Source organism: Lissotriton helveticus, chromosome 9, assembly GCF_964261635.1.
Source record: "Lissotriton helveticus chromosome 9, aLisHel1.1, whole genome shotgun sequence".
Taxonomy (NCBI): Eukaryota; Metazoa; Chordata; class Amphibia; order Caudata; family Salamandridae; genus Lissotriton; species Lissotriton helveticus.
This window is the reverse complement of record NC_136070.1, coordinates 1,228,757,134-1,228,771,667: the sequence shown is the minus strand read 5'-3', so window position 1 is coordinate 1,228,771,667 and position 14,534 is coordinate 1,228,757,134. Positions and strand designations below refer to the sequence as shown.

Genomic DNA, 14,534 nt, shown 5'->3' with positions numbered 1-14,534 from the left:
CAAAATGTCGGAAAAAGTGAACTCGATGGAGGTGGTGACCAAGTCGCTAGTGGAGGACGTCTCAGAGCTGCAAATCAGTATGGAGCGGATCTCGAAAGAAAATAGAGAACTGCGTGAAAAACTGGACGAGCAGGAAGGGCGCTCGAGACGGAACAACATCCGCATACTAGGGGTTCCAGAATCGGAAGACACTAGAGCAATGGACCTATATGTGGAGGGCCTGATCCAACAAGAACTTAAGCCCAAGGGTCTTTCCGCATTTTTTTCAGTGGAAAGAGCTCACCGAGTCCCAGGGGGACGCCCGAAAACAGGAGCAACCCCACGACCGATCATTGCCCGACTCTTCAATTTCAGGGACAGGGATGCGATTTTACAGGCGGCAAGAAACTCACCCCCAATTAAAGTCCAAAACTCCACGTTGGCGTTCTTTCCAGACTACACGGCTGAGGTCGCACGCAGGAGGAGGACATTCTTTGAAGTTAAAAAAGAACTTAGGGCGAGAGAAATTCCTTATGCAATGCTCTTCCCGGCCAAACTGAGAATAGTGGCGGACAATAAAACATGGTTCTTTGATACCCCGGAGGCGGCACACGACTGGCTGGAGGGCTGGAGAACAACGGGCCTGCCTCGCCGCTCCACTAGACCGAACAGACACCGCAATAATGGTATGCGACCAAGTTCCCAGGTATCCGGTGGAGACACGGAACAGCATTCGCCCCTGAGCGAGGTTCAAGAACGTGAAGACAACGAAGAAGAATGACTTCCAGTGCTTATAATGATAGACCAAATGCAACTCTGGCCGGGCGGGCCGCCAAGGACACTGGGCGGAGGTCCTCCGTGGACGTGATGAGGGGCCGCTGACTCCGGAGAGTCCTTCACCCCAGCGAGCAAGTACTGTGTTTTGGGTTTGCGTTAGGCACTCTGCTGAGTTGGGGGGGCGGGCAGTTCTAAGTTCGTTTAGCAGGGGGGCAGGGAGGGGGGGAGTTGAGGGTAGGGGGGTTCTGCCTTTTACGGGTAGTTTTACAGGTCAAGATTGGATTGGCAGGCACACGTATACAGCATGGCGAGCTCCAGGCAACTTACTAGAATATGTTCAATGTGGCACATAGTCACTCTTTACCGCAGGCGCTATGGCACACAACACACGGAATGACTTAGGAGGGGCAGACCCTGGGATGGGACCAGCGACACCTTTACAACTTTTGTCTTGGAATGTGAGGGGCCTGGGGGATAAGGTCAAACGAGGCTTAGTATTACAAAGTATAAGGAGACTCAACCCGGCCCTGGTCCTGCTACAGGAAACACACCTGACAGGTACTGCAATACATGCACTAGACAGGAAAGGCTACCGTATGATTGCCCACTCAGAATTCACTAGGGGGTCCCGTGGTACAGGGATACTAATGCACTGATCCTCCAGGTACATAATTCAATCCACGAAGATAGACACGCAGGGGCGCTTTGCTGCGGCTCTTGGACAGTGGGAAGGGAGACCGCTAAATGTGGTCTCGGTATATATTCCGCCGGCTTTGCATGCAGTCGCACTCCCAGAACTGGGAAAATTTCTGTTAGAACTCCCGGAGGGAGATCTCGTAGTGGGAGGAGATTTTAACGCAGTGGTACACAATACCTTAGACAGATTCCCGGTAGGAATTCAGGCTCCCGGGCCGTCCCGGCTGAATGACTTCCTAGAAGCGCAGGGTTTGATAGACCTTTGGAGAAGTTTCCATCCGACAGCCCAACAATACACTTACCATTCAGCGGTCCATGATAGTCTCTCAAGGATCGACTATTTCCTGGCGTTGGGCCACGGGCTCCTCACTGTTGACGACGTACGGATTAGGCCGAGAGGTATCTCGGACCATTCCCCATTGACGCTGACTCTCTCCAACCCGGAGCGGTCCCAAAAGCGCATTTACCCGATCTACCCGGGATATCTTAAGGTGCCTCAGGTGACCAAAACACTTAAAAAAGCAACAAGATGTTACCTCGCGGAGAACGAAGGTTCTGTGTCATCCCCTTCTGTCCTGTGGGAGGCCTACAAAATGGTTCTCCGAGGACAAGCCATTTCCACTATAACGAGGCATAAGCGCACCCAGAAACAAGAACTAATGAACTTAGAGGACGAACTCACTAAGGCCAACGAAGAACACATGGCTAACCCGACGAGAGACACGCTGCACACGCTCCAGTTGTGTCAGCAACGTCATACCGATCTTATACGCCGAAGAGTGGTAGAAAATATGACGGCCACGGCGCACAGGATATACGATGTAGGGGATAAGGCCAGCAAGCTCCTAGCGTGGCTGGAAAAGAAACGGGAGGGGCAAAGGTCGATCCAACGACTAAAGGACCCGCAGGGGGAAATGCAAACCCGCCCTTCACTGATAGTCGAATTACTGGCTGATCATTATCAAACAGTGTATGCCCCTGAAATAGAAGTTACGCAGGAAATAGCAGAGACAGCTCTCGTGGGAGTGCCCACCCCTAAACTGTCACAGGACAGGGTGGAAGAACTAGAAGCGGACTTAACGACTGAAGAGTTACAGTCGGCCATCGCAGCGTTGCACTCAGGGAAAGCCTTAGGCCCCAATGGAATACCGATTGAGTGGTACAAAACCATGTCTGAGACGCTAGCTGCACCCCTACTTAACATGTTCCTGGAAAGCCTGGAAAAGGGACAACTGCCACCTGACCAGCGCATGGCGACTATTGTGGCGATCCCGAAGCCTGGCAAACCACCTGAAGATTGCGGATCCTACCGGCCGATTTCCCTCCTCAATGCCGAAAGTAAAATATTAGCGAAACTACTGGCCAACAGATTGCTGCCCCACCTCACACATCTAATACACCCAGACCAGTCGGGGTTTATGCCTCATAGAAGTACGGCGATGAATCTCAGACGCCTGCATGGTGTGATGGCAAGAGCCCCGTTGTTGAATGAATCTGCAGCAATCCTCTCGCTGGACGCCAAAATGGCGTTTGATTTGGTAGAATGGCGGTATCTCTTTGCGGTCCTACAACATATGGGCTTTGGCCCGAAATTTGTAGCTTGGATTAGGCTATTATACAGCAACCCTGTGGCGCGAGTAACGGCAAATGGCCACATCTCGAGAGACATTCTGTTAGCAAGGGGCACGAGACAAGGCTGCCCGCTCTCGCCACTATTGTTCGCCTTAGTACTGGAGCCGTTGGCCACGGTCATTAGAACACTCGGCTACTGCGAGGAATAGACTGGGGGGGCGACTGGGAGGACAAAGTGTCACTATACGCTGACGATATGTTAATATACCTAACTGACCCGGCAGAAGGAATTCCAGTATTGTTGGCACTATGTGAGCGACATGGTGTAGCTTCAGGCTATAAAATCAACTGGACGAAATCGGTGCTCTACATGCTGCGTGGGACTCCATCGCACTTGAGCGGGGACTGTCCTCTGCTACTAGAGGCCGTCTCCTTCAGATACTTAGGAATCCAAATTACACGAGACCACGGGGCCTTTCAGGACATGAATCTGAAGCCGCTGCTCGACAGACTAAAAGCGGATGTCCGGCACTGGAAGACCCTTCCGCTAACATTGTTGGACAGGGCGGCGCTTTTCAAGATGATGGCGCTGCCCCGTTTCCTCTACGTCTTGGAAAATACACCGGCAATGGTCCCACTTTCCTTTTTTAGACAGATATCAGGACAGCTGTCAGGCCTCTTGTGGGGGAACCGGCCGGCTAGGGTCGCACAGGCGAAATTGGTTAGAGACTGGTACAGTGGAGGAATTGCGCTCCCAAACTTAGAATTATACTACTGGGCGGCGCACCTCAAGGTGATTAACCAATGGATACATGCACCACAGAACGACCCGGCATATCTAGCGGACAGGCGGCAGCTAGGCACTAACACCCTTTTGGCCCCGCTCTACAACAAAGGATTAACAGCGAAATTGGTCGGCCCAACTAAGCACACTGTAACACTATGGCACAAAGCTCAAAGACGACTAAACTGGGAGGGTGTGATCACACGGCTTACACCCCTGTGGGACTCCAAATCCCTGGGCAATCTACGAAGCAGCAAGGGCTTTACCCAATGGGACAACATCGGGATCTCCACGGTGGGTGACATGTGGATGAGAGATGGGGTGATTCCGCTCGCGACCCTGAGGGAGCAGTACGAGCTGGGCATTACTGAAATGTACCGGTACATACAGATTAGACATGCATTAATGGCTGCCATTACCCCGGGCACTAAGGTCCCAGAATCAGCTCCTTTAGAAGACCGACTCCTTACAGACTACATGGAGGCTAGCGCCACCTCCCTCACATATCGCAAACTGGTAAACAACCTGCCTGACCCATTACAGAAACTGAGAGGCAAATGGGAGGATGAGCTCGGGGAATTAGATGAGGCAAACTGGAATGCGGCAATGGCGTCGCCTAGAGAAGCTGGAATCTCGGCGAGATTCCGACTAATACAATGTAAAATACTACACCGGGTATATTACACACGTACCACCCTACATAAAATTCAGAGGGCAGATCACCCTTACTGTTTGAGAAATTGCGGGGAAGAAGGCATGCTGTTTCATACCCTATGGTCCTGTCCCAGCATGGTAGAGTACTGGAGGCGAGTAACACGCACTATGGCCCAAACTCTGCAGCTCCCCATCACACCTGACCCTAGAATCTGTCTACTGAATGTCTGGGGCCCGAACAACCTGACTCCACAGGGACGGCAATGGGTAGTTATCGGAATGATGTTAGCAAAGCGGGACATAGCGCAGAAATGGGGGGCTTCAGAGGCACCGACCTTGGCGCAATGGTGCAGAAATATGGACATGCTCATGGTGATGGAGCGTGCGGTGTACCAGCAAAGAGCCAACCCACGTAAATGGAACAAAATATGGCTGCCATGGAACACATATAGGGGGGAAATTTGTGATCCGCTACCTGAGGAGGAGGATATAGATAGTTCAGACGAGGAGGAGGATATAGAGTAGGTGTGGGAAGCGGGAGGGGGCTACACAAATAGCAGAAAGGTTCAGCGACTTCCGTGCCCTCCTGACGTGAATGATAAGTATGCAACCTGTGGGATACAAGGCCTTACTCGCTATGCTGCTTCCGTGGGGTATAGTAATTCATGTCTTGAGTGCTACTAAGTTACCAATCTATGAACCTAAAGTTGAATGTTATGTAATAAAAGGAATAGTTGCAATAACGGTTGGATGTGGCTGAATGTTGACGCGGCACCGACAATGATATGATACTGTAAAATACCTTATCTTGATGCAACAATAAAAAAAATAAAAAAAAATAAAATAATAAATGTTCAAGCAACCAAAGCGCTATGTGGTAGAATAAGTTCCGTCAAGGCCTTCTGTCCCTGCGATCATCCTTATCCGCTTCCGAAGGGTTGCACTACGCGAGTTCCCAGAAGTGTTTCTCTCTTGGGCGTCGTAGAGGGCTGCAGTTGCTGCCGATGGCGAGTAGCACTCACGGCTCTGAAGGGACAGCGGGTAGATATCCACGGTGCTTCCTCTGCTGAGACAGCATTTTCCTCTGGTCCTCCTCATAGGTGGAGGAGCGATTGTTACAGTTTGGGTCCCCAGTCGGGGCTTGTGCACACACAGGTCCCCAAGCTGTCCTATACTCTTGACAGTGGAACGTGGAAAAATTCCCTGTTCTTCATGAGGACCCTTCTCAGGCATACGGGGTCACTAACCTTACTCGGCACCTGGGAAGCAACGAGATTGGCACTGCAGTAATCTTCACTGCAGTATCCTCGGTCATATTGGCTCAGCTTCACTTTGCACACAGGCAATGGCCCGATCAGTGTGGCGGTAATCTTCATGACAGCCCCCTCTGGCATATGGGATCGCCAGATTTACTCTGCACATGGGCGATGGCGATGGCCCAATCGGTGTAACTGCTGCTAACTGCTAACTTCCTGGTAGCCCCCTCTGGCATGTGGGGTCACCAACTTGAACTTGCACATAGATGACAACCTGATTAGTGCAACAGCTGTTTCCTCACAACTCGATAAAGAGCTCTCTGCCTCCTCACAGGGCACACTGATCATGGCAAACAGGCAGGCACTGGTGTTCAAGGCTCCAGGGGCAGGTGGTCTTGAATGTCCCTGGTTGATGTTGTCTCACCCAGCTGGGAGACTGGCAGGTATAAGCCCCCAGCCCTGGTCACAGGTAGAAGTCTGCAAACCTTCTCTTCTACGCACAGCTTGACTGGCTGCTATAGTTCATTTCCAGACACCAAATGTAATTTAGGTCGGAGTCTTTGGAGCTAGTGATGCGAGTCTGCTTCCTTTTGAAGTGCCCACTCCACTGTCCTGCCTTTTCTCGAGAAAGCCATCTGTCACAGCAGGAGCAACTCCAAATCTGCCCCACAGCACAGGCCCTGGGAGCGAATATAGGTTCACACCTGGATGTCAGCCACAGTAAAATGTGCATCCAATGGGCCTCAGCCCTAATCTATATGATTCTCTTATCAGACCCATCTCCTTTCGGGGCCCGAGCAAGCGGCGTAGGATCCTGTGGCGCCGGAGCCGGTGGCGGAGCCGCCGGGCCAGCAGGATCTGGACACGGGACCGCGGGGCCCGAAGGCGTGCCGGCGGGAGCCCGGGGCCTGTAAAGGCAGTCCAAGGCAGCAAGAAACTCTTGCATCTGTTCAGGAGTCGCCAACGGACCCGGGTATAGCGGGTAGGCCGCGGGATTCCCCGGCTCCTTGCCCCTGTCCCCCTCGTACGCCTCCGGGGAGCGACGGAGGGAAGTCAGAGAGCGAACACACTTCTTCGACTTCTTGTTATGGCGTCGCTTACCGGAATCTGAAGGTGAAGACTTAGAGCCCGAGGAGCGACGGCTCCGGTCCCGCGAGCCATCTCGTGAACGGCCCGTAGACTCGAGTGGCGGTGAGAGGAATGCCGGGCTTCCAGCAACTTCCAGCGCCGCTCCCGCAAGGCCTTCGGGCCATGGCTCGACAGTCTCGACAGTCCCGGGAGTCATGATCGGTCTCTGGGCAGTAGAGGCACACATCGTGGGGGTCCGCCACCAACATGTTACGGTGGCATGAACCACAAGACTTAAAGCCGTGCATCCCCCAGGAGACAGAGGGGAAGACAAAAGTCTCAAAAAAGTAGTTAAAACATTACTGAGGTACGTGCTCACTCCGGATCTGCGCTTTTGGCGCGGAAAAAGAAAGAACTGACGTCAGCGCGCATGGGTGACGCCTAAGTAGTCTCCTTGACGTCATCTAGGCACTTAGGACGCCACCTACTGACGCACAGAGGTACTGCTAGCGAAAACTTTTCGGATCCAGTCTGACGCCTGGGGATATTCTAAGGTAAGGAATCTATCACTAACGTGTCTCTTTCAGATGCTGGTGTTTTTCCACCAGAAGAAGGGTAGAAGACAGAGTGATGGATCAGTGGAGAAAGGACTCAGCAGTAGCTCATACAGGTGGACAGAGTATGGTGAATAAAGGATACTTGAATAGATTTAGTCGTTCAGCTTCACAACAAAGAAAAGAGGAAGTGGAATTCATGGCAAAGGATATTACAATGGACAAAGGACACTGATTGACTACTGTTTCATTTTGTTTGTTTTTACTACAGATTCATGGGATGTGTAGTTTTTTTGTATTAAAAGTGTTGATTTTTTTCTTTGCTGCTGTCAAATAGTAAAGATTTGTGAAGTATAAAGCTCTCCTTGGTGTCTTTAATAAAATCCAAACTTTCTTTAACATAGTCCATAAAATCTCAATCTATTGCAAAACACAGAACCATCTACTATGCCCGATATAGTCTGAAAACTCCTATTACTGGCCTCTTCATGAATAAAAAGAATTGTGAGAGTATTGCTGCCCTCGGGTTGTTCCCTGCTTCTCAATGGCATATTTTTAATGGTTCACTATTATCGCAGCCCAGAAGTACTGATACCTGTGGTATCTGTATCTCAGGGTGCAGGGATACCAACATAATCCTGCAAAACTTGTGATCAGACCCTTTGTGTCCACTAACTTATTTCTGGAGGTCACTCAAGAGGGTAGTCAGCGTTCAAACATATGTGAGATTAGACTCTGCAATGGAAAGTCCCCCAGCCATGTGCTTTGCACAATTAAGGCATTATTCCTATATCAAATAGAACAGCCCATACATAAGGAGATTAGGAAGTGCAAGTAGAGTATCTCTTCCCACAAGATATGGGTTAAGATGTTCCAGAGTCTAGGACTTTGAATGCCCAAGGACCAGCTTCCCCATGATTTTGATGTTACAAGGCATGCTGTGGCCCATCCCAGGTTCCTGGCTGGCATGTAACAGGCCTTTATGTACTGTGCTTGGTTAACTAAGCTCTAAAAGATGTTCTAAGTGACCAGCGATGGTAGAACGTTCCAAGATTCTGTTCAAGCAACTCATGAACCTGCTCTAAAGTACTGCTTAACAGATGTCTTTTTCTATGCCTTACGCGTTACTTGGTACACCGCAGAGAGGTATGCTGCTTATGCTGCACTGCAAGTACTTAGCACTCACCTTTCCTTCGATGACGCCTCAGGGCAGCCAGCGGTCATGCTGTCCTTTGGAATCTTAAAAACCATCAGAGACCCATAAGCAATCATGATGTCACCTTTGTGCAGAAAGTCTAGGTTTCAAGAAACTTGAATTTCCAGTTCACATGCCTGATGACTACAATTTCGCTCAGTATAAATATTATGTTCTTTAGTATTTAGTGACTGTAAACAGGTTTCTGAGCTTTCTAAACATTGCCCCTGAGAGTTAGGGCTAGGCCTGTTAGCACCTGTATTTTACAATCAAAACTGCACTTATGAAAGTGTACTTTGATGGGGGTACAATATTATTTATTACTCGATAGAAAGCCACATTAATGCTTGACACAATTCTGAGAGCATCACCAGAGTTCTGGAAAATGTGGGTAATGGTGTGACCAAAAGCCCCAAAAATAATTCTTAAGCACTACGTGCCACTTTCTGATATCCGTAGTAGCAGGACGACCATTCTGGGGTTTTCTGTTACTTTACCATTGTAAGGAGCATTGACGTTTCTCATTATGATCATCTGGAATATTTAAAGGTTCAAATTAGTTTTATCGTGCATGCCTCATCAGCCCTTTCTTCCACCTTCTCTGGTCATTTCCGATGAAAATTTTTCCATGCTCCTAACAGGCTTGTTGCAGTCTTCTACTATTCAGTTTTTTTTAATAGATATATTTAGTTACTTCGCTTGACATAAATTCTACTTCTTGTTGAGCCATGTATGGAGCACTCTGAGAAATGGAAAATAAGCACAGTTACGCAAAGAAATAGCTAACAATCTGCAAACGTATTTTTTAAACTAAGTGCAGTTTGGCAGTATATGCCTAGCTTTTTGCATTTCAAGTCGAATTTAAGGGCACTGCAGACCAAGATGAATGACGGGCGCCTTGTAAATCCAGGAGTTAAAGAACATACATTTAACTTGCATTCTTGCGTTGAAATTATTTCCTACGAAACCACTGAATAATTTTGAATTGTTGAATATAAACAGAACGCATGTAGATGTAGCTCTAATTTGTATATACATTCCATTGTATGAGCTAGCTCTGTTTCAGAGAATCTACGTACGCCATACTAATAATGCAAAGGAATTTTTGCAATTTTGCATTTCAAGTCCGATATATCTGTGTTGTGATTTTTCAGGAAATTAAATTGTCTATGATTGGAATTGCATCAATCACTGTTTTGTTTCTTTCGAACTATTGCATGGCATTTTTAGCCATGGAAGAACCAGGCACCTGATTCTGTTCTGAGAATACGGCAGATCAGATGACTGGCGCTGGCACGCAAGCAAAAATGTCAGTGGCATTTTATCTATCAGCTAAGGGCAGGCTGACCTCTTCTCTCGGTTTTACACACTGTTTAAACACACCAAGAAGAAGAACATTTTAACCTGGTGATTAAAGTACAAATAATGACATTTAAATTATACAAAATAACCTATTATAGAGCTATAATTGTGTTATGTTAATAAATTACAGAGACCTTATTTGAAAGATAAACATGCATGCTAAACGGCAGTGATCAGGGTTAAACTCAATTTATTAAATAACATGTAATTAAATGTTTACATTAAATGAATGTGCCAAATATTGGTAAGATTGTACTACACACAGTTAAGGAGTTTCTTCAATCACAGGTCTATGTCATGTTTTTCATCGTTTTATAAGACCTTTAAAGCTCAGATTACCAAGGGATTTGTCCCTAGGTACAATCTGCTAAAAATTGTGGAACACAGCCCAGACTTCCTTACTTAGGTGGTTGAGAATTGCTAGAAGGTGCATATTGTAGGGAGTTTGAAGAAAAAGATACAGACAACACTGGTTTTGAGAGGGGCAAAGAACACGTCCATTCCTTCATTATTCAGTAGCATTGCACGAAGAAGTCTGAAGAGGAGAGGACGAAGAGGAGATACCTGCAGAACCCACCAGGACACTGGTGCACAATCCATTACAATGGACCCATATGTGGCCTACTACATTTGATTGGAGCGGAAGGATCAGAAAAGCTCCAACATATCGCATGGCGTGGTCTAAAAGTAATTGATACACAATGCTGTCAATTATAGACAGCAAATTCAGGATAAAGAGCGTGACTACTAAACATAGGAGCTGCCATGACCACACTCTAGGCAAAACCTTCAGTGGCATCTCTAAAACGCATCATAGATAGGTAGAAGTTGTTATGAACGTTTGTGGGAAGTAAGTTGTAGTGCTGTGCTTCAGTAAATTTCATACCAGAGGCAGGGAAAAAGCATTCCAGCAGCGGGATGTCCTGGAAAGTTTAGGAACGCCCAGAAGTGTTTGACTTCATGGGTATTCCACAAGCTTCTACACGACCCATTCCCACCCTGAAAACAGCTGGTGATAGACTCCTTCCAAGAGTAAATCTCTTTTTAGGGTGGGAATTGAACACCCCCCCCCCCAACATTTCCTGGAGTACTCAGTTAAATCTTTCTGAATTCATGAAATTCCTAAATGTGCACCAGTGAGAGGAAGTAAACCTGCAAGTGCGGATTTTCAAATTCCTTCGTGACTCAGGCTCAGTATATTTAATAAAACCATAGATGAAATAGAATTATAAAAAGAGATATAAACCATTTTGCAATTTCTGTGCACATCATTTATTACAGGAAGATGAGCAACAAAGACCTTTGCACAAACAGGGTTCATCAATATCTAGCACTCAACCAATCACAAAGACAAAGGGCTAGATTCACAAAGATAAAATGTAGACATGTATATTTATTTATTAATGTGTATATGTACTCTTACACCTATGTTTAACTAGCCATTTTTTCATTATTCATTATTTTCAAGTGGATATTTACTTTTAGGTGGAGACTTACACACCTTGACCGCCTCAAATAAGGAGGTGGAATCTTCTACAACAGAATTTACAAGTATAAAGTTACTAATAGTAACTTTTCACTTGTTGGTGGCAATCTTACACCGGGGTACAGAAGATAATAAAAATATGTTAACAATAATAATATAAATTGATGAATTGAAATTAATTTCAAACATTTATTATCAAGCAGGACATTTTCAAATAACATTTTAGAGCATATTACTCATCAAAATAAATGTGTATTGAAAAATAAAATAGTTTAAATATACTCATTCAATTTATAAATATACGTTTTTTATAAAATAGATAAATACTCTTTTTTAAATTTGCATTTATACTTTTGTAAACTTGGTGAAAAGTTACAATTTTAATTTAAAAACTCAAATTGTTTTCAAAAGTTTTTTTTTTAAATGAGTTTATTATTGTTTTCTATGGGAGTGTGTTGCAATGCCACTCGGCCATGGGTGGTGCTTGACTTACTCTTATTTTAGAATTGTATTTTGTGAACTACAGTGGTCTTAGTCGTTTTGGGTGTATGTTTTGTATTGCAATGTCCCTCCCAAAGCACTCCTTAAATTTCCCTAAATCCCTCCCACTTCGTAGTAATTATTTTCCATTATCCCACTGCTCCCCCTCGTCCCTCCCACATTTACTACTTACAAGTATACCTATGTGTGCGGAGATTTCAGCTACCTAAGCGAAAATTTTCACACAGAAAAGATTTGTGGCTGAGGTTTTTGGCACAGATTTGTGAAGTGTATTGTGTACAATATACAGTAGTTCTACTTAAATAAAATGATGATTGCGAATCAAGCTAAAAGTGTTTCCATGATCTTTTGATACAGATTTCCCATCACTTACTCAAACAGTTATTACAAAGTCCACTTCAATAATAGCAATCAGCCAATGAATCAATACATTTCTGTGTCACCACTAACGTCCAGTCACTTCAATACAAATGTCTTGAATTAGAAAATAAATAATACAGATGTTTGACTTTTACCACCAAAGTGAACATTTTCCCTTGACATTCTTGAAATAACGACATCATACAAGGCGACAAAAACACAAGAGCTCAAACCCTCTTTACAGATGTTTTTTCCACATAGGGATTTTGACATTACCACTACATAATGTAAAGTGATTGACATGCCCTGTAAGTATCATACAAAATACGATTTGTTAGGATAGCAGGAAATTAATACGGAAGTACTTTCACATGATGTGCTAATCTGCTTGAATAATATTAGTAAACATTAGATAAATGATTATGTATTATTCGGCAGGGGTTTTGTGCTTGCTTTTAAAGAAAGACTCAGTAAGTATCCACAAAGATGTACATAATATTTAATACTGGGACCAAACAAAGCAGCACATGACAGTAAAGCGATTCGAAATATATAATGCAGATCTCAGGGAAGGTATATATTATTCTATCCTCTTACCTGAACGGAATCCAACACCATTCCTGCCATAACCATTCCAAGGCCGGCCAACAAGTATGGAAAAATGACCTGCAGGCCAATGGCTTTGGCAGACTCTTCTCCCAACTTTGCCATGACCACTTTCTTTTCAGCTTGCTGCTTCTGCGGGACCAAAGGGACATCCTCGCACTCTGTGGTGCCAAGTTTTCTGTCATTCTGTTTACTCTTTTTCTTTGCTTTATGTCTGGACGTCTCTCCATTTTTAGGCCTGCCCTCTTTTTTCCTTTGCCTGACGTCCTCACTTTTCATAATGATCTGATAAAGTGATGTAACTCTAGAGAGATAAGAAAAGAAATATGAACAAAAGAGGATATCCTGTGCTCTCTTCTTCTAGCAGGTGTATTATGGAACACTAACTTTTATGAAAATTTCCTTAGCTCCTTCAGCCTATTTCCTGTAGAAAAAAAACTATTTAGAGACTCAAAAACTCTGATGGAGTTCCAAAAATAAAGGATTTTGAAAGCTAATGATTCAAAGGCGATAGAGTAGAGAAACTGAATGAATGTCAAGTGTGTATTCTTTACTCTAACCACTAATATTTCTAAACAGGGGAGATCAGCTATGGTAGAATAGGCATTTATAATCAAGGCCTACTTTAACCACAGGGGAACTTGGCAATTAGGTCAAATATGTTTTGACACTATACACTCTGTGACCTCATACAACCAAACACACACCTCCTCCCAACAGACAGATGTTCCATAAAAGATCCTTGTTCCCTTTTCTTGGGTTTCTATGGGTGTGGGGAGGACGTACGGATGAAGTGTGGGGCAGGCTTTCTGGATATATTGTTTCACTAGCCTCCTGTTCGAAATACACATGGATTAAAGTTCTTTTCTGGCAAAGAAACAACATCCTATAAGCAAATTATTGTCTCGCCATCAAGGTCATGACTAAAGTAAGCCACTCTCAGCTGTCTTGTGCTGAGCTGTCCTTTCCTGGCCTGAGCTGCCCTGTTAGAGGCAGCTGCTGGAGTGGTGGAATCTTTCAATGTAGCCAACATTCCTTTCCTACTGCTGTTGCTGGCATTGATACGGTCAGCGAGTGGTGCACACATGTTGTTACTGATCTGTTGGTGGTAGCATCTTAGTGCGAGTTTGAAGGTGTACTTGATTGTGGTGTCTTGGCTTGTTCTCCATTTGTGCTACAGTTACTTGAAGGTACATTTTGTTAGGCTGAGTTCCTCTATCTACCAGCTCTCTTGTGACCCAGCTCTGCCTGCTTGCTGCACTTGAGGGAAGTCAGGGTGTTAGCGTATGTGGTGATCTAGCTGTTGAATCTTTGATTGCTGGCAGGCTGCTGGTCTTGTGGGATGCTGTGTGGAGAAAGATGTGGTCCAGTCCTTATCCAAGATGTTTTTCCAGCCCCTGAGGGCAGGAACAGTGGTTGTAGGGCTGTGTTGATGCAGGAAGTGGATGTTGAACCTGACACAGGTGTGGTTTGACCAGGTGACCGGGGATGGATTGTTGACAGTGAAGTTGCTGAAGGAGGTGAAAATCGGGTCCAGGTGTCTGGCGGCATTTGTGGGGTCCATGATGTGTTAGGTGAGACTGAGGTTTTCAAGGTTTTCTAGAAAGGCCGCTGAGTTTGGGATTGTGCAGTCTTCCAGGTGAAAGTACAGATCTCCAAATAGGATGAACGTGCTGGAGTCAAT

General features: G+C 45.7%; 1 protein-coding gene across 2 annotated transcripts in view; it reads right to left on the bottom strand.

The window, feature by feature from the left end:
- The window catches only part of SLC41A3 (solute carrier family 41 member 3), a 212,223-nt gene that overhangs the window by 153,012 nt on the left and 44,677 nt on the right, over positions 1-14,534 (bottom strand). For both annotated transcript variants that reach the window (XM_078661723.1, XM_078661724.1), the window contains exon 2: positions 12,842-13,154. In XM_078661723.1, the coding sequence (XP_078517849.1) occupies positions 12,842-13,154 (313 nt within the window). The remainder of the gene's footprint in view (positions 1-12,841; positions 13,155-14,534) is intronic.